Source organism: Phlebotomus papatasi, chromosome 2 (genome assembly GCF_024763615.1).
Source record: "Phlebotomus papatasi isolate M1 chromosome 2, Ppap_2.1, whole genome shotgun sequence".
In the NCBI taxonomy this organism is placed as follows: domain Eukaryota; kingdom Metazoa; phylum Arthropoda; class Insecta; order Diptera; family Psychodidae; genus Phlebotomus; species Phlebotomus papatasi.
Window position 1 is genome coordinate 11,177,824 of NC_077223.1, and position 19,546 is coordinate 11,197,369.

Genomic DNA, 19,546 nt, shown 5'->3' on the forward strand with positions numbered 1-19,546 from the left:
TTGAAATGGCTTCATCTAGATTATGTTTGGTCCACGGATGTCTAGACAAATTCGCCTTCCTTTTATATTGTGTTGGCATAGCTGTCACATAGAAATGAAAACATTCTAAATAGAATGTTCTAAACAAAGTTATAAAGTCACTCTTACCCGAAAAGTTCTCTTCTTTTTGGAAAATACTAAACAATGCGTTGCTTAACTTGGTTATGTGTATTTTAATGACGTCCGGATACAAAATATTTAAAAGAAAGAAGAAGAAGAATTCCTGTGAGAAAAACGTTCCAACTCTCCCTCAAAAAATTGTTCCAACTCTCCCTCACTTTCAAATGCACGTATTCTTACGGAGAAATAAAAATTTTTGGCCATTTTTTAGACATCCAAAAAATTGAATTTCTATTTTCTTGCAAAATTTTAAAGATAGAAAGCTGTAACTTGGGGGTTTTCCTTAGAATGTTGGAGGGCATAATTAGACTAAACGTGGTGGTGATCATGAGGAGGATGTGGGCAGGAGGCGAAGTGTTCCATCTCTCCCACTGTTCCATCTCTCCTCGAATTACTATAGATATGAGGCTGCCATCCTTATTTCAACTTCCTGAGAGTGAACTATACACGGTGACTGATGATCACTGTGACAGAATAAAGGTTTAGGATTGGTGGGATACGGCCATCGACTGGATTGACATGTGTCGAATAGGTTGTACGCTCTACATTACATTATCAAAATTGATTAAATAAAAATAGCTTTAGGGTAAGATGAGGTGATTTGGCATTATGTCTAATTAGGAATTTTGAGATTTTCTAACAATTTTAAATGGCAAAGAGAAAGAACAACGATTAAGTACTCTCATGTAAAGTCTTATACTTCGTGGTTTTCCGTTCTTCTTTGCTCATCTGAAACAGTGAGAATATCTTAAAATTTCTAAATAGACATGATTCCGAATTACCCCATCTTACTCTACTGATGTCATTTTGATTTTTCTAATTTTTACCGCTCATTTGATAATATCTCCAATTCTATTTACCTGTTCTTCATCACTGCCAATGCAAATGAAAGGTTTGAAAATCCTTAATTTATTAGTAGGACACCAACAACATTTTGGTGATATCAGCAGAATAAAGAAGCAAAAATATGTCTTACCATCGAGGGAATATACTTTATTATTCACAATAAGTTATTTATAAACGTACATAGTTTCTGGTATCTCCTCTGCACCACCAATTGCCACAGTTTCGCACGAGAGAGAACCCTTTTTTTGCGCTATTTTTCTCTGCAAATCTAAAGTGTTTCTTTCTTTTTTTTTTTGAGTGTATCAATAATCTTGATCTTTTACCACAAAAATACTGTGTGAGTGTGTCATCTCTCTGATCCTCTCAATCCACTAGACAAAAGCCTCTCCCACAGAAATCATCCCACAGTTTAGAAAAGGGTGGGAAGATTTTATTTTATATTTTTTCCATCTTCTTGTACATTCTAAAACAGTTTTATTTATTGTATATAATTTTGGCATGAGTGTTTCATCCTGTTGGGCTGTATTTTCGTCTTTCTCATTATTTATACCTCTTTTTTATTTTAAAAAACAAAACTTTCAAACCGAAATGGCTCAATTTGCTCGTGTCTGGCAAGCAACAAACGGAGAATCTCAGTGGCAAAGGGAATTAATATTAATTAATTAAATAAGTAAAATTTAAAACAGTGAAAATATCAACAAGGTGTTGTGTATCACAAAAAGAAATAAAAGTTTATTTATAATATTGAATAATGCAACTAACTAAAAGTCTTTTTTTTTTAATAATAATATTTGTTAAGTAATTATTCTTTCGCTGAATTCTAAGCATTTTGTTTTTTTTTTGCATATTTTAAATGACTCGTGATTTTCTCACTAAATATCCTAAATACAATTCTACTTTCTCTTTTTCTTTTGTAACTTTGAGGGAACACATATAGTACAATTATTTTGTATGTGAGGCTTTTCGCGACTTTTATTTTGCACAATTTAGCAATTGTTTTGCAAGGGCGGAAAAGCAGGAAAACACAGAAAAGGGGGATAAATGTCTCTAAAAAGTGTTTGGTGGGTGAAATTTTATACTTTTAGTTCATTTTTTTTTTTTCTTTTAGTTATTGTTCTACATTTCACTTCATGTAAAAGATATTCGAGAAAAATAAATTCTATATGGTATCTCTATTTGTGATGAGCAACACAAAATTATTCTTGTTTTGTGAACATGTTTTCGAAATTGCCTATGAGAGTGAGCGAGATGACTAGATCAAGATTCATTCTCTCTCTTTCTCACTCTTTGAAATATCAAAAAATCCATGTTTACAAAACAAAAGTTATTGTGTGCAGGCCATAAGAATTCCTGAAATGCTTCAAAAAATAAACATCAAACTCAATAATAGAATAATTTAATGATTAAGTTTTTTTTTTTGTTTTTGTTTTTTTGGTGAAATTTTTGCCCCAAAAATTCCCAGTAAAACTTCTCCACAATTTTCACCTATCTTACAATATTAAAATGTCAATTTTACAAATTAACTCATTAATCGAAAAGTATCAGGCTTTTTCGTTCAATTGAAACTCTCTCAGTTGTGAGTTCGAGTCCCACCCGGTGCAAAGATCTTAGGACTAATTTTTATCACCCTTATTCGCACCCGTCAGCTCTTTAGTAATCGAGAGAAATTGACTCGCACACCCCGCAGATTGAAATCCGTCTGTAACGACTCAATTATAAGAATCTGCGAGGTATGCGAGTCAACTTCTTACGGCCAATAAAAAGTTTACGGGTGCGAGCAAGTTTCAAAAATCGGACCTCTGAATGTCTAGAACAGAGGTGTGCAAGAACCGTTTGAAACCGAAAAAACGTCAAAAGAAACTTGTACGTCAGTGGTCAAAACGCTATACTTGAACAATTTTGACGTTTATTCGGTTTCAACGGTTCTTGCACACCTCTAGTCTAGAAAAGACATTTTCACTGTGATATAAAGTACTAAAAACGTACAGCCTATGCCCAAAAACTCAGGGAGGTACTCCTGTCCGATCTACGATCAACAGATTCTTCCAAAACGGTGTATACGACAATATGATTGAATTATAATAAATAAATCCCGATATGATTAAAAATAACGGATAATTGTTATGAATTACAGGGAGTTCCGCTTTGAAGGAATTTCTCTGGACCGAAAAGAGGCCCGCAAATTAACTCCAATGACAGAGTAAAATTGCATATTTGCAGGAGATATCTTTGGGATAAGTTATGGAATAGCTCCCAATAGTAAGCAATTTATAACAAATTCTTTCAGTCCTTTTTCTCTCAAGCTAGAACTCCCTGTACCTAACTACATATAATTAAATCTGTGATAAGTAAAGAATCCCGTGATACTTCTCACAGAATAACCAATCCAGATACCTGAATGTAGAGACTGAGAAATTAATCTTTATCCGGCGAAAAAGGATCCGTTTTCCTGATATAATTTTTTTATTCACGAGACAATTAATTAATCTTTCTTTTACACAACCTTTAAAAAACAAATGATAATTAAATTCAAAAGATAATTGCAGATTTTTTTAAATTTTTGCTCCTGATGATCGCGCGAGGTCTTGAAGAAGAATGAATGACAAATTGATAATGTCTTTAGTACCCAAAAACATTAGTTCTAAAAAATACTTCGGAGGATTTCCGCCAGAGCGTATGGTGTCCTTTCACAGATAACTTTGGGATTTCTGATAAAATATTATTTATTCTAAATTTAACTGAAAGCCGCTAAAAGATTGATGTTTAATTTGGAATTTTATTAGTTTATTCATAGCGTTCAAGAGGTTCTGTTGGTAAGGTTATGTGCATCTGGATTTAAAATTTTCTCAAAAAATGATATTTATGATTTGCTCCTTTTCACGCAACGCGTTGCTACGAAAATTGTCGAAAAGCTTACCATTTCTCTAAGCTAAACCTCAAGATAAAGTTAAGATAAACTTAAAATTACATAACCTATTAATTAAAATTTAATGGGTCTAAAAAAATTAATTCCATTAATTTTCAAGCTCTCGCCAATTTATAGAATGGGATGAAATTAAGTGTTTTATTGAAATTAAATACGTATTTCTCTATATGTTTCAAGTTGATAGATTACATAATACTCTAATCTGCCCTCTAGAAGAGTTTTTTGATCAAACCACGCCGAAGAACTTGATAAAAATCTTTCAATTCAGAAACCATAAAAAGTCAACAAATCTCGGCAAAAATGTCTTTGAAGTTATTTATTGAATTTGGAAAATAAGATTACAGATTTTTGAATTACCGAGGAAATCGCATTTTGCATTAAATTTCCAAAGTACTTGTTATGTTATGATCTCCCGTTTGAGGTTATATCATAACCTCAAATTGCAATTGATTCAGATCCTACTTCTGAATTATGGACCCCATAAAAATATTTATATACAGAAAATTAGCTCTGTGACCGGAAAAAACCTGATATTTTTCAAACTTTTCAACTTATACATATTTATTTTTTAGCGACTAGATTTTTTTTAATGAAATATTAACGCTTTTTATGACTTTTCACCGTCATCTAAATATATATATATATATATGTTCTGTTTTGTTCTATCTCTTTTAACGCTACTCCTCTCGCATGTTTCCTCTTTTTTTTTAAACAATAACCTTAGAATTTTAATATTCTTGTAGTTTTATTTTCTTTTTTTTTATAAATATTGAGATAAAACTATCTCTTTTATTACTCTTTTCTTATTTTCTTTTCTATAAAGCAGAGTGTCTTTTCAATACATTTAACATGTCTTATCGTCTTTTATTGCATTTTTTTCCTTATTATTTTGTGTTTGCACAATGAAAACAAAATTATTTTGAATTTTAATTGGAGAAAAATTGCACGACGCAAAAATACTGATTATTCCGATAGATCTCTATAAAGTACTTTTTTCTTAATTTTTTGCAATTTTCTTTTTTTTTTTGAGTACAAAACAGTCGGTAGAAAAGGGGTGGGGAGAAGTGAAATAAAAAACGTTGGGGAAGGGAATGATATCAAAATTTTTGGAGGTTAAATTAGTTTTTTCTTTTTCCCTTTTGGTCCATGAAAAAATCAACACCGATGGGAATGTCTCTCTCATTTTTTTTGAGCGAAATGCCGCTAAAATGCGGACCTCAACGATATGATTCAATTCATATAAATTCCCCTCAAGAGTCCTTAAAAATTTTCACTTTTTTTCTGTTCTTCCTTTTAGAAAAGTTCCATCATTGCTATTTATTATTGGGAAAAAAGGAGGTTTAAATGGAAAGAAAATTTCTTCATCTTTTTTTTTTTGTTAAATACCTATCGATTAATTTTGTCTTTTTCTTTTTCTTCAATGTTTTCAGCAAACAACAATAAATCTTATATTCTCTTTCTATTACTTTTTTTCATGTTTATATTAATTTTTTTTATGCATTAACATTAACACCATCAATTCGTTTAAAGTATCTCCCCACAATATTTATGTTTTTTTTTTTTTTCCTTTGAGTTTTTCTTTTGCAATTCTCCCAATTTGCAAAGATGGTTAAGTTCTCTCAAATCTTTTTTTTTTTTTACAATTCTCTATATAAATTCTCTCGTCAACTTTATCTTTTTAATACACAATTCTGTCTCCGTTAGAGTCTGTGCAATCAAAAACATCTCGAAGAATTCACTTAGGCAGAGAAATTCCTCAAGAGACTCTTATGTATACCACCCACTGTCCCCATTTTAATACGTTGGAGCTTGGAATTCATTCGTGCCTTCAGAGAAATGAGTGACAAGTTAGATAAAATCCCTAAGTAAAGTTTTCATTGAAATTACTCACCGCGCTGCTGTTGTCCGGAAAATGGGGGCTCATGGTACTGATCCGCATCATTGCCAACAGGGTAGCTCGAGTAGGCATTAGCTCCAGTGGGATCAGCATCATAAGAGGCAAAGGAAGCATCGACACCCTGTTTGAATCGTTGATATGCAAAGAAAGCGCAACCCGCCTGAAAAACCAAGAATTATTGCGATGGTAGTAATAAATTTTACATAGAAGACCAGGGGCATGACATTTCCTATGTTTCCCATATGTTTCTAGCGTGCCGAAAAAACTTTTGAGTTTACTAATTGTTTTCTGTCATTGTAGAATGAATTAAGAAAAAATAATAATACAAAACAAAAGCCAATGTAATAACGAAGAGGCAACCAAAAGCCCTAAATTGGCAATCTACGTGGTTTTGGAGATATCTCGTGAAATGTGTACGAAAACAGGGAAAAAATTACACTAGAACCGGTCGCATTTTTCAGAGCTAATGTTACCCCCCTGTAGAAGACGATAATTTTGTCAACTTTGACAAACTCTATACATAAAATCATTTTTTAGAATAATTAGGGTAAGTGTGCCAAATTCCGGCCAGCTTGCAATTTCGGCCACCTTTTTTGTTCCTCGAATTTCCATGAACTTTTAGATTTTACGTACTCCAGAGATTATACAATGCAAAAGAATAACAAAAAATGTAGCTTCGACAAACGAGATGACGTGAAAAAGATATTGGAAGAATTCCCGAAGGGCAAGGAACTATGAAAATGAAGGTGGTCGAAATAGGGCACCAAAGCTGTGTCTATATTTTTATTCATTTTAAAATGTATTCAGAATGATTTTAGAGTAAATAAAGACGGTAAACTCTTTACAAGGTTCCAAACAACACTCTTACAAAAGAAAGAATAAAAAAATCAATTTGTATTTTAAATATTACATTTCTAATTTGAAACTTTGACGCTTGCATGCAACTATGCCGAAATTTGGCACACTAACCCTAATTAAATTATTAATTTTTAGAAAAAAAAACTGTAAGGAAAAAAGAAACTTATTTAAGGAGTAGAGCAGACTAGGGCAATTCTTGTCAAAACGAATATTTCAATTTTTCCCAAGCCCTCTGAAAACTTGCTGTACCAAATTTCGGCCACTTCGTTTGTTCCTCAAATTTCTATGAATTTATATTTTTTGCATATTCACGGATTATACAATCCAAAAAATGTCACGTTTATAAACGAGGTGATGTGAAAAAGACTTTAGAAGATTTCCCAAAGGGCAAAGAACTATGAGAATCAAGGTGGCCGAAATATTACTCAAAGCTATGCCTATATTTTTATTCATTTTAAAATGTATTAAGAATGATTTTAGACAAAACAAAGACGATAAACTATCTGCAAGGTTCCAAGAAACACTCCATAAACAGGAGACACAATAAAATTCAATTTGTATTAAAAATATTACATTTCAAACTTAAGATTATGGTAAGCCGGAATTTGGCATGAACTCATGAAGAGTACAGCGAGTTCCGGCTTGAGTAAAAAACGGATTGAAAGAATTTGATATAAATTTCCTACTATTCGGAGCTCATTTATAAAATAATTTTTGATATGCCCCTAAATGTATGCAAATATTTTTCACGCGGTGAATTTGAAATACATTTCTTATGAACCGTTGGCGCTGAAAATTAGCTGAAAAATTGGCGCCGAAAATACCTTACATACATCACGGCGTTTCCATAACTTATTCCAAAGATATCTCCTGCAGATATGCAAATTTACTCTGTCACTGGAGCTAATTCGCGGGCTGTTTTTCGGTCCTGAAAAATTCTTTCAAAGCGGAACTCCCTGTATGTTCTTATAGGAAATTTAGCGTTCAGCAACTCTTCTAAAAAAATCACTTTCATGTTTCTCAAGAAGAAATGTGCTTTTAGAGACATTTTCTAAAATCGATTTTATGGAAATTTTTAAAATTAAAATTACTGGGGTAAATTTTGTCAGGTTTTGGGTAATTTGTAACGTTTTGCTTTCGTCAATGAAATAATTTATCCTATTGACAGATTTTGATAGGAAATTAATTCCTCTAAAACTTTGGAAACAAATATTTTTCTATTATTTACAGTTTATTATTACTACCCGAATAATTCAGATTTCTAAAAAGCTTCTAAAATTTCAATACTTCGGAATTTACAGCGTTATAAACGATTAAAGTTATGATAAAATCTTATTGTGTTTCTTCTAATATATATCTCTATATCTCAGCTATTAAGTCATTTTAAAAATATTTCCTCGAGTTAACTTGTAGTTTATCAGTACTAGTTTCTTTATTTTGATTCATTATTATTAAGTATTAGATTCGGGGATCATTCTTAAGAAAAATGAAGCTGAGCTGAAAATTTCGTCTCTTGAATAATTGTCAAAAGGAAGTTACGACAAATACTGATTTAACTGACGATATCCAAAAATGAGAGAGGAGTATTAATCTTTCGATTTTTTCACCACCACAAATTTTCTACTTTCCACTACCCGAAAGGACCACTTTTCTCAACGCATTTTCGCGTTTAATACGATTTCTGAGGGCTTCACGCTGTTTGTTCGTCTTTTCATTCGGCTGTCATCAGATATAGAAGCCAAACGGTTAGAGATAGAGACTTGGGACCTTCAAAACCTTCAAAACCATGTTTTTTGGGATTGTTTGAAAACGTGGCGTCCGATTTTTATTTAATTTTCAGGCGGATATGTCGTCTTTATAAGAAAATACTGTTAAATTGTTACTAATAACGGTTTTCAAGGTCAAATGTTAAAAAGGCTCTAGAAAGCGTGTTTTGCAACAGAATGGGGTCGTTTATAGTCCCGCTAGAAAGGTCTTGGAATTCCTAACAAGACTAAATCATTTCCAATTGATTATAAACCGGTAAGCTTAACAAGAACTTTCGCATTAAGAAAACTCCGCGAAATCCTTGAATTCATCATCAGTGCCTTTTCCACGTGAATTTAATTAATGAAGAACTTTAACAAAATTGGTTAGTAACAGTAAATAAATCGAGCACTTCGCAAAGCATAGCACGCTTTGCCACCACTTTTCTATACATATTCTATATGCTTACAATATTGTTACGATTTTACATGCGATCTTTCGCTTTTACTTTAGATTTCTTGCAAGAAACGCATATACAATCGCAACGATAAGATTGTGAAATATAACTCTCCAGAGTTTGGAAGATAAAGTTGAGTAGACTTTCAAGATCCGCCCCGGCTTGTCCGTGGGTAATCCCTAAAAGGTACACTCCGATTAGTTCGTGGATGTTCTCTTGGGGGAAAACCTCTTATCTTCGGTATTTAAAGCGGGCCATTTGGCCACTGGGAATTAAAAACATGTTAAAATAAAATGTAGCGAAGTTATAAGTTCACAAAAAGAAGTCTGGTATTTTTCCTGGACTTGGAAGCTCATCTTTGCCCCTCTTCCGGTCATGAGTCCTTTGAGGATGGTTAAATTGGATGATAGCTTCTACCCTATCCCTAGAATCGTTCCTTTTGTTTTTATACAATATCTGTTAATTATTGAAAATAGAGCACTGACCGGGATTAAAAATATTCTTTAGGGTGAAGTGGGGCACTTTTGAAATGAAGTATTTGTGAAATTGGGCTTTTTTTCTCCTACTTTTAAATGAAACTAGACTTTACCATCACTCTGAGAAAAAAAAGAGGGTGCGATTACCTTTTTTTCCTCATAACTTTAACACTTTTTAGGTGTAAAAATATATCAACATTTTTTAATTTTAATTTTACACCTTTTTAAGGGTAAAATTAACATGAAAAAGGGTAACTTTAACCCCCAATACACCTAAAAAAGGGTAATATTTACACCGATTTCGGATCAATACTGCAGGGTAAAATTAACATTTCCGGAATGTTATTTTAACTTTTTCGGATTTCTCTCACTCAGTGATGATATAATTCAGCTCGATAAACCAATTGTGAAGCTAAATTACATTATGATAAATCTCAATTCCGTGTGGAAATAGGACAAAAAAAACCTATTTTAAAGGTATACCATTTTAATGGTGCTCCACTTCCGCCAATAAGGTCTCTAATATTTCAGGAATTGTTTGAAATGTTTGATAATTTTGTAAGCGAGATTCAATAAAAAGAATTTTTCCTTCATAAAATGATTTAACCCTTTAACGACGAGACAGTTTTAGCGGACCGAAAATCAGCAATAAAAATGAAACCGATAAACAAAATCAGTAAAAGGTCTTACATCTGGCCTTAGAAAATCCAACAGGGTCTGATTCTGTGTATTTTTTATCTATATGAGCGATAAGGACAAAAATAGCCTAAAAATTTAAATAATTTTTTTGACAATATACTAACGAATGATAATTTTCACAATAATGAAAAATATTATGTTTGAGTATTGTAGTTTCTTTTCCCAAAACGGTTTTGTTTAAAAAAAAATGGAAGTATAAAAAATAATTAAAATTAATTTTCATTATGACAATTTAAAAATTCGCCATTTTTTAGCTTAAAAAATAGCTATATAGCAAAATAGCTAGAAACTTGCAAAAAATATCCTAGATTCTTTCAACCTTCTACTTTGCAAAAACGTACAATCATAAGAAAAAAATAACTTTAGGTAGTCAGGAAAAAATATTTTCTTTATGGGACACCGGTGTTCCAATCGTCCTTAAAGGAGTAAAAGACGTATCCAAGTGGCGTTTAAAACAGTAATTTCAAGTGCTCAATAAAATAAAATAAAAATTGTGATTCACTTCTGGATATAACCGATCGTTTGGAAATTCAATAGAAAACAGAGGGAGTTCAACCTATTTTTTTTTTGTTCTTCAAAATATTCTCTAAGCCAACGCAACGATCCTGAATGGGATCTTCTTCATAGCCTAATTACAATTTACAAATTCTTATTTTACTTTATAATTCCTTATTAACTGGAGACTTTTTTTGTGTTTATTTCGGTTCTAATACCTATTTTGATGCTACCTTAAATTCGTTTAAATATTGAAATTATCACACTGCCCAAGAAGCATTTTTTTCTTAATATAGTCTTGTAGAATTCCCTAAGTAAGGCATTATAGAACCAAAAATCTTTTTAAATGCTTATAACGCTCTTGGTTCCATCACTGAGATTACTATAAGTAAAGTGGTGCACTCTTAAGGATCTTAAGAACTTTTATAGGAATTAAAACACAAAATTCCCACTTTAAGTTTTTTAAAAGTGCACTAAAAGACTTGTCTAATACTTGGTTCCATAAGGCAGCTATTTTGTTTCTTGGGTGTATTCTTTGGAGTTAGCGAAGATAAAAACCTAGCTCTGATCATGCAGTGATTCTGTTAATTTTTTAATGGAAATTTCTCTTAGAGTTCAGCCTATTTTTTTCTTCTTGAAATTATTCTCTAAGCCAACGCATCGATCCTGAATGGGATCTTCTTCATAGCCTAATTACAATTTACAAATTTTCATTAAACTTTATAATTCCTTATTAACTGGAGACTTTTTTGTGTTTATTCCGGTTCTAATACCTATTTGGTGCTACTTTAAATTCATTTAAATATTGAAATTATCGCACTGTATTCTTTGGAGAGTTAGCGAAGACAAAAACCTAGCTCTGATCATCCAGTGATTCATTTGGTTTTTTTTTTAATGGAAATTTCTCTTAGTTGCTTTGAAAATATTGTATACTTATATGCGAAAGTAAACTACCGTGAATGAAGTCATGCGTTAATTCTTTCTCTGATGACCGTCAAATCATTGCTCTATCTGCCGATTTTACTCAGAGGTTTTTTGAATTGTAACGGTATATTCTAGTTCATTTAGAGAAATTCTGTAGATTTTCGGCAAAATTTCTGCATAAGAAATCTGCATAGTCTCCATTTGTCTCAACAAAAATATTGTCAATTTATCAAGAAACTGCAGAAGTTACAAAGAAAATTGTATGCTCTGCTTAACAAGCATTACCGATTAAACATTTTAGATGAGTAAAAAGATTCAAGACAAAAATACTAATAAAAATCGCCCATGAAATGATACAAAAACACGAAATTTAGGTCGACACTCTGTTTAAAGTTTTCACTTCACTATTCTCTACTTAGAACACGGCGTCGCAGAATTCTTCATTTTATATAAACACTGTGATATCACGAAGAATAACTCTATTGAATTTTGCAAACTTCAGTGAAAAATATTCCATCTTTTCTGACACAGCTGTCTGGAAAGTCTGGAATGTAGAAAAATCTACAGAAAATCGGCAAAATATCTACAGAAATTCGTCAGAGTGTGCAACAGGAATCGTCAGAAAATCTGCAAAAATTTCTGACGAATTTTCTCCCAAGCCCAAATAAAATTCGTAGGAATATTTACAGATTTCTCGACAGATTTTCTGCAGAGGTGTAGATATTTTCTGCAGAAAACTTAAAAATATCTGACGAAATTATTTGACGGGAAGTTACTAAAATTAATTATCAATCAACTCACCCAAGTGAGAATAGAGAAGAAGGAGAAGGCTATTGCGGCCTGAACATTGTTGACACCGTAGCCCATTGGCGGTTCCTCAGCCTTGCCCCACTGATTGGCCAGATAGCAGAAGCCGATGAAGTAGAGAAAAGACCAAAAGGCGGAGAATGCCATGTCTCCCAGGACATAGTGTTTGCGCGTTTTTACGGAGGACATCTGCTCAAACAGGTACTCGCCCACGATGAAACCCATGGAAGCCAGGAAGGCAATCACTCCAATCCCAACGCCATAATTGCAGGCATTCGAGTCTCCATTGTACAAGCAATAATCCTTCCCAGCCTCATCTACTCGCCATCCTTGGGATGAAATACAGCCGAAGACAATGATGGCGAACAGCTTTTGTGATCATTAATAAAGTAATACACATTTAGCTAAGAATTCCATGACTATCTACTAGAAATCTTTTATAAAAATTTCTACAAAATATTTTATCAGGAATAGTCTTTTGAGATAATTAATCATCTAAGAAAATGCTGTTTTCTGTGGGGATTCAGGAAGGTCTTTTCAAGGTTTTTTTTTTCTGGGGAATTGGGACAATGAGAAAAGAGATTTTCTAAAATTTTCCAGCTGTGGAGAAATTTATGGATTTTCTTGATGTTGCTAAAACTGAATTGTCCTGCAAATATTCTTGGAATTTGCAGAAAAATTCTTAGAAAAATACCATGAATTTCCCGAAAATCGATTCTTATTCATTTCCCCTCTTTTTTATCCTAAACAGTTTCCCCTGAATTTTATCCTACTACCCCCCCAGAATGTTTTATCCTGCATGAGATGAAAAATCGATATCGACATTGGGCATCTTTTTACGCCCTTTTCTGACAAAGTACTCTGAAGAATAGGATGAAATTGAGGATGAGGATGCTTATGAGATGGTCAACTTACCCAACAGACTGCCCTAAGGATGACTTGGGGTCTCTGAACGAAGGTGATGGGATCAAAAGCGGCACCAGCTTTGGAACCACCATAAGCTCCAGCTGTATCCATTTTATTTTTGCTTTTTACACAATTTCCGTGGCACACTGATTGATATTTTCACTTGATAGGTATCACTGAACCCTTTGACTATCCTCACAAGTGGGTGGTTTTACGCAAGAATCAAGAAAATTGCCTTTTTCGTGGGAAAAAAACAGAGAAAAGTACTTTCTTGAACACCAAAAAAGTCAATACTAACATCGGGCAACACTAGTCCTTAGTTGTCAATTGCATTACTTTCTTTCTTCCGGAAAGCGCCATTTTTCTCCGAATTTTTTCTCCGCGTTCTCCGTGTGTCAATATTGTGGTTTCCGTGGTTTCCGCAGAATTTGTAATAAAATATTTACCAGGATCAGGATGATGTGTCGACTGTGTCTGGAAGACAACATCAATGATGGAGTAACTTGTGAAGATTTCCCTGAAATATCGGAAATTGTTAAAAGTACTTTAGACATTGATGTGAGTATTTGGGATTCGGGGGATTTGCATTCCAGGTTTTTCAACTAATTTTCAAGGAGTCTCTTTCAGATGAACGAAGAGAATGAGTATCCACGAACTATTTGTGCTACCTGCTATGAAATTATAATGGAATATTATTCATTCCGGACACGGTGTATTGAGAATCAGAAGACTCTTAAAATCAGACTTATTAAGCAGAAGGTGGCTGAAATGAGAAGAAAAACGATTGAGGATGACAATGAAGTTATTTTTGTGGGTATTATTAAGCCAGAAAAGGAACAGGAGCCTGTAGTTCAAAGTCAGGAAAGTGATGAAGAAATACGAGGGTTCACGGGTAAAACTTATGGAGAAGATGTAAGTAAAAAAAGGAAGTTGACAGAAGTGGCGGAAATGGAAGAGAATTGCAAGGTGAGGAGGACAGAGAGTCAAATGGAAAGGTATGGAATAATTCCGTGCAGTGTTGCTGTCAAGAGACTTACAGCCGAAGCCATTGAGAGGATCATCAAATTGTACCAATGGAAAAGAAATCACAGTAACGATCACAACTATATTCGCATTCAGGCACCGTCTGTTGATCCACCGAGAAATAAAAGTGTGATCCAGGTAGTCAGGACGTACTGCAGCGGCACCAAAAGTATTTCCAGCCAAAATACCTCACCAGCTGCCCGGAATGATACTGGCGAGAGCTCTAAGAGTCGAATTGAACAACCAAATTCTGCCTCACCACGTTTAAAGGTACTGTCCAGTGCTGAAATCAATTCTCGGGCACAGCAACATCACAGGCTATCTTGCACTCTCATCAACAATCGGGGAAAGCTAGATTTCAATTTCACCGATGAAAAGAATAACGAAATTAATTTCTGGAGCATGACTGAACGGCAGAAGAAGGACATCCTGAGTACATTTGAACCAGAAGAGGTTTTACAGAAACTCAGAAAATATTTCAAAGTAACCCCAATCACACGGGACATGGAGGCTAAATTGCTATCGCTCTATCAGGGTACCATCCCATTCTCCGTGATTGTTGAAGATTAAAAATCCATCTTTCCCGGAAAATACAATAAAATTTTATTTATCTCTTAGAATTTCTCCACTCGACCTTTTACAATCTGTACATTGTCCACTGGGCGATCATTTTTATCAGTTTCCACCATTCCCATCCTCTTTACCACTTGCATTCCCGTGTGGATCCGTCCGAAAATAGTGTGCTTCCCATCGAGCCATTGCGTTGGCGCCAGAGTAATGAAGAACTGCGATCCATTGGTATTGGGACCCGAATTGGCCATTGATAGAATTCCAGCTCCTGTATGCTTGAGATCTGAATGGATTTCATCGGCAAATTCACCCCCGTAGATTGATGTTCCACCTCTTCCAGTACCTGTTGGATCACCTCCCTGAATCATAAAGTCCCTGATGATCCTGTGAAACACCGTACCATTGTAGTAGCCTCTCCGGACCAACTCAGCGAAGTTCCGGCAGGTGTTTGGAGCATGCTTCCAGTACAATTCCAGCACGATTTCCCCCATTCTAAGAAAGCATTTGAGGTTATGTTACAAAATCTCTATTTTCATTTTTAGATTATTAATGCTTACGATGTTTCAAGGGAGACAAAATGTGGCTGCCAAGCCTTATCAGGAATACCAGATGCTGCACCAGCTGCTTGAATCATTTTTTTCTCTGATTTTTTCACGAAAAAGCCAGCACAGCCACAACTTCCACTTTTTCCTCTGTTTTTATTTTGATTATTTCACCTTAACCTCAATTCCAGTGTTGCCAACTCTAGGAAATTTTCCCTAAGATTTAGGAGATTCGAGTGAGTATTTAGGTCCGGAAATTTTGATATAGGAGTTAGGAGAATATTTTTTTTATGGCTCGGGCACACCTTTTAGATCAGGAAAATTTCGTAAAATTGAAATTCGAAACCCTTTCTTTCTCACATATTTTGCATATGACTATCTCATTCTTGCACATACCAAATTCGATTAAGCTAAATTGAATTTGGAGTGATGTTTTAGAGAAGAAGAAGAGTACGAGACAATGAGATAGACATATGCAAAACATGCGAGAAAGAAAGGGATCCGAATTTCATCTTCATGAAATTTTCCTGATCTAAAAGGTGTGCCGGGCCGGAGCCATTAGAAATTACTGAAATTATCTATAAAATTTATCAGAAAAATTCCGACAAACACAATCTAACGTGAAAAATGTCAACAACTGCATTAGGTGTGATTCCTTCATAATCACACCTATTGTGATACTCCGATTTTCTAAAAGTGCTCCGATCGAGCTGAAATTCACAGGGTATATGTTTTGAACATCCCTGATGCCAAAAATGATAGTCCGCCATTTTCGGGTCCATATCGGCACATATCAAGCCTGAAAGAGGCTCTAAATGGATGTGAAGTTTGAGGCCTCTATCTCTCATAGTTTCCGAGATAATCAACTTTAAAGATTTTCAGACACTTTTATGCATTTCTCATACAATTTAATGTATAAATATCGTTCGAGTTTGCCACAATCCGATTTTGCAACGAAGGAATCACACCTCTATAAGCTGATCTAGGCTTATCACTGGTTTTTCAAACGAAATTCTCGCTTGAATTAAAGACTAAAAGTGTCTACACTCTACATCATCTACCTACACATTGGAGCTGGATTTCATTAAGAAATACTTCAAAAAGATTTTAAAGTATAATTTCAATGTTTCTTTCTTCAAAGCTGCGGTGGATTCCACCAGGAATGAAATCTGCAGAAAAACAGTCTTCTTTTACATTTTAGGGATATTTTCCACAAAAATTTACTAAATATTATCTCAAGGAACGTCCACAAACGCATTTCTAATTTTTTTTTAGCAGTGAAACAACAAATTTTCATGAAAAATAATCTCGAATCGTGATGTTTTCCTTCAAAAATTCTGTCAAAAAATTACTGGTGAATTTTGTTCCAATGTAGCGAGTAATTTCTTTCAATTTTTTTTTATAAAAATTACCTTTAATTGAATTGATTCTGGAAAGAAATTGCCTACACATACAAATTTACTTCAAAAACCCATCTTTTTTTATCAAAAATTCATACCAATGTGAAGCCAAGTTTTTTGAAACACACATCTTGATGCTAATTTTTGATAGAAATTTCTCATAACTAATGTGTAGACAGCTTTGCGAACACCAAATGTTAAAACGCAGAAAAATATTACTAATAGTTAGCAACATTTGTATAGAAATTCAAAGTTTTAGCATTTGGTGTACGCTGAGAGTTATAGTCTCGCAAATTTGTGAATTTAGGAGACAAATATCATCCAAATAATGAATAATTTTAGGGTTGAACGTGAATTGCAAAAATGTAATTTTTTTTTTATGTAACTGTCGTGTGAATTAAAAAATATCCCGATCCAAGAAAGAACTAAATTATAAGCAAGAGTTACTGTATTTCATTCTTAAAAGAAATGAATTGCTTAGAGTTTACATCTAGATTACACTATAAAGACTTATTATTTTTGACCACGTATTCTAATAAAACGTTAAAATTATAAATCATAATATTTTGAAATGATTAATTTTACTGAATTTGTATAAAATTTATGAAAATAATAAAATTTGTTTTGTCAAGTTTCAGGTGCAAATTACAAATATGATAATTTGTGTATCCTCGCTAATTCTGTTCTTTTTCAATTGGAACACATTTTAGCTCAGGGACTATTCAGTTGCATTTAAAAAGAAAGTTTGGTTACATTTTTCAATTTTGATTATGTTTGCCAAATAGCGGAAACAAATGTTTTCTGCTCAAATTGACATTCGATTTTTTTTTGTTGTGTTCTGATTGTTTGCATAGAAGTTTTCTTGACAAGTTTGCAATTATTATTAAGACTTTGTAAATTTATATTGATTTTGAAAAAAAAACTTGATCTTCATACTAATGTTCTACGTCCAAATTTCTCCATAAATTGGATGACATATTTCGCTTCCAAATGCACGAATTTGAAAGACTTTTTGTTTGTTAAACAAATTTAAGGTAATTTTTATAAATCATAATAAAGGCAGTTCTATAGAATTTTGTAAAATACAAAACTTATAATAGATAAATAAAAAAAATGTCCATATAAAATATAATTATAAAACTGAGTGGTTTTACTTGCAGAGAGATTTTATAAAATAAATTAAAATAAATAGATGCTATCCACTTTCAGAATTTTGCAAAAAAAATATGTATACGAAAAAAGTAAGGTTTTTGCCGTGGAAAGGCCATCGACTTTTATAAAAAAAAATAATACAGTGCCCGCTCTCTAATCCGGATCGCCGTAATCCGGACGAGTTATCGACGGTTACCTTTAAAATCATTTTGAGGTTATGTATGCATGTGTGTTCAGCAATGAGAATGAATTATCCTGTGAAGTTTTTGTTCAATAAATGAAGTATAATAGCATAGAATTCTCTAATTTTGTCCTTTTAAACTTCTTTAAAACTTTTATTCTAATTCTCGGAAAAAAACCTTGTATTATATTTTCAAGACGTTGAACAAATTCAAAAAATCCATCCGGATTACGAAGCGGACATCTGTCAAATTGTCTCCCAATCATCCGGATTACGAAGCGGGCACTGTAATAATAAAAATAGGGATAATCATTCGTACCATTTAACTATCCTCCTATTCCGTATTCTGATAAACAAATAAAAATTATTTTGTTTTCCATCCACAAGTAAAAAATTTCATGTGAAAATTATTAAGGATTCACATGCAATAAATATTCTTGACAAGGCAATATTCCCGGGACGCCCGGGACTCCCGGTGAATATTCAAATTTAAATATTTGAAATTTAGGAGATTTTTGGAAGATTTGAGCATTTCTTAGGAGAGGAACTGTCACTGAAGTGTTGGCAACACTGCTCAATTCTCCATTGACATTTCTCATTAAAAAAAAAAACAAGTTGTTGATGTTTTTCCTTTAGATTTTGATCTGATTTATTCATCAGAAAACCATGAAGTGCTCAGTAGAAAATTGTGAAAATTCATCTCGAGGATCTAAAAAAAAGCCCGGAGTATCTTTTCACTAGTATGTCATTCAATTTATCACGCAAAGAACCTCAGAAATTACCCTATTTCTCAATAACAGTTTCCCCATGGACAAGACGATGGGTGTGCAGTGGTTGAGAGCCCTGGGCTGGAAGAATCGTATTGTGAGCTCCAATACGAGGATCTGCAGTGATCACTTTGAAGAGTGCTACAAAGATAGATCATTGGGATTCAAAGTGCGCCTCCGCAAGGACGCAATTCCGACTATTTTTGATTCCCGGGGAGAGGAATCGGTTGAAGAGGAGACTTTTGGGGCACTTCCTGCAGATAGTATTGTTATAGATTACACCGAAGAGATGGAGGATGAAAGTGAAAATGCAAAAAGTGACAAAGATTGTGGAAAAGAAGAGTCCGAAGAGGAAAATTCACAAGACTTCGAAGCAATGTACAAAAATCAGTGTCGCTTGGTTCAGGGACTCTATCAGGAGCTCCAGATGAGTGAGAATGAGTGCGATGGACTGCGAAAAGAACTCGAGGAGTTGGAGATGAAATTCTCCAAACTGCAGAACCTCATGCAATTGATGACACCCTTTGAAAGGCTCATAATTGAAAATGAGATCTTCCCGGAAGGTCCCAGTGATGAAATTCACAAATTTTCCAGCAGCTTGTACAATATTTCTCCCCTTGCCTACGATTTTGTTCAGAAATCACTGCTAACATCGCTTCCGGACGTGGAAAATCTTCCAGAATTGGAAGAATTGTAAAGAAAAAAAAATACAGAA

At 33.6% G+C, this 19,546-nt stretch overlaps 4 protein-coding genes across 4 annotated transcripts; 2 read left to right on the plus strand and 2 right to left on the minus strand.

Annotated features, from left to right (window-relative positions):
- Nucleotides 1-1,127: 1,127 nt before the first annotated feature.
- LOC129803819 (synaptogyrin) lies at nucleotides 1,128-13,500 on the minus strand. The gene is made up of 4 exons (XM_055850623.1): nucleotides 13,206-13,500; nucleotides 12,285-12,659; nucleotides 5,823-5,988; nucleotides 1,128-5,757 (listed from the first exon to the last, which is right to left on the minus strand). Exons 1-4 carry the CDS (start codon nucleotides 13,305-13,307, stop codon nucleotides 5,726-5,728), a joined length of 675 nt encoding a protein of 224 aa, XP_055706598.1. The 5' UTR covers nucleotides 13,308-13,500; the 3' UTR covers nucleotides 1,128-5,725.
- Nucleotides 13,501-13,544: 44 nt separating this feature from the next.
- Nucleotides 13,545-14,820, plus strand: LOC129803794 (uncharacterized). Its single transcript, XM_055850599.1, has 2 exons — nucleotides 13,545-13,754; nucleotides 13,824-14,820. The coding sequence occupies exons 1-2, from the start codon at nucleotides 13,653-13,655 to the stop codon at nucleotides 14,787-14,789; spliced, it is 1,068 nt and encodes a 355-aa protein (XP_055706574.1). The 5' UTR covers nucleotides 13,545-13,652; the 3' UTR covers nucleotides 14,790-14,820.
- LOC129803827 (peptidyl-prolyl cis-trans isomerase-like 1) lies at nucleotides 14,799-15,529 on the minus strand. Its single transcript, XM_055850639.1, has 2 exons — nucleotides 15,347-15,529; nucleotides 14,799-15,281 (listed from the first exon to the last, which is right to left on the minus strand). The coding sequence occupies exons 1-2, from the start codon at nucleotides 15,421-15,423 to the stop codon at nucleotides 14,834-14,836; spliced, it is 525 nt and encodes a 174-aa protein (XP_055706614.1). The 5' UTR covers nucleotides 15,424-15,529; the 3' UTR covers nucleotides 14,799-14,833.
- Nucleotides 15,530-18,648: 3,119 nt separating this feature from the next.
- LOC129803821 (uncharacterized) lies at nucleotides 18,649-19,528 on the plus strand. Its single transcript, XM_055850633.1, has 2 exons — nucleotides 18,649-18,804; nucleotides 18,865-19,528. The coding sequence occupies exons 1-2, from the start codon at nucleotides 18,731-18,733 to the stop codon at nucleotides 19,526-19,528; spliced, it is 738 nt and encodes a 245-aa protein (XP_055706608.1). The 5' UTR covers nucleotides 18,649-18,730.
- Nucleotides 19,529-19,546: the final 18 nt, after the last annotated feature.

What these genes read in the sequence shown, in the direction of transcription:
- LOC129803819 (XM_055850623.1), bottom strand. Translation starts at nt 13,307, where the DNA reads ATGGATACAGCTGGAGCTTATGGTGGTTCCAAAGCTGGTGCCGCTTTT. An exon ending in TCTTCTCTATTCTCACTTGG is followed by an intron (nt 5,989 to 12,284) that starts GTGAGTTGATTG and finishes TTGGTTTTTCAG; the next exon opens with GCGGGTTGCGCTTTCTTTGC. An exon ending in TTCCGGACAACAGCAGCGCG is followed by an intron (nt 5,758 to 5,822) that starts GTGAGTAATTTC and finishes ATTTCTCTGAAG; the next exon opens with GCACGAATGAATTCCAAGCT.
- LOC129803794 (XM_055850599.1), top strand. Translation starts at nt 13,653, where the DNA reads ATGATGTGTCGACTGTGTCTGGAAGACAACATCAATGATGGAGTAACT. An exon ending in AAAGTACTTTAGACATTGAT is followed by an intron (nt 13,755 to 13,823) that starts GTGAGTATTTGG and finishes AGTCTCTTTCAG; the next exon opens with ATGAACGAAGAGAATGAGTA.
- LOC129803827 (XM_055850639.1), bottom strand. Translation starts at nt 15,423, where the DNA reads ATGATTCAAGCAGCTGGTGCAGCATCTGGTATTCCTGATAAGGCTTGG. An exon ending in TTTGTCTCCCTTGAAACATC is followed by an intron (nt 15,282 to 15,346) that starts GTAAGCATTAAT and finishes ATGCTTTCTTAG; the next exon opens with AATGGGGGAAATCGTGCTGG.
- LOC129803821 (XM_055850633.1), top strand. Translation starts at nt 18,731, where the DNA reads ATGAAGTGCTCAGTAGAAAATTGTGAAAATTCATCTCGAGGATCTAAA. An exon ending in CCCGGAGTATCTTTTCACTA is followed by an intron (nt 18,805 to 18,864) that starts GTATGTCATTCA and finishes TCTCAATAACAG; the next exon opens with TTTCCCCATGGACAAGACGA.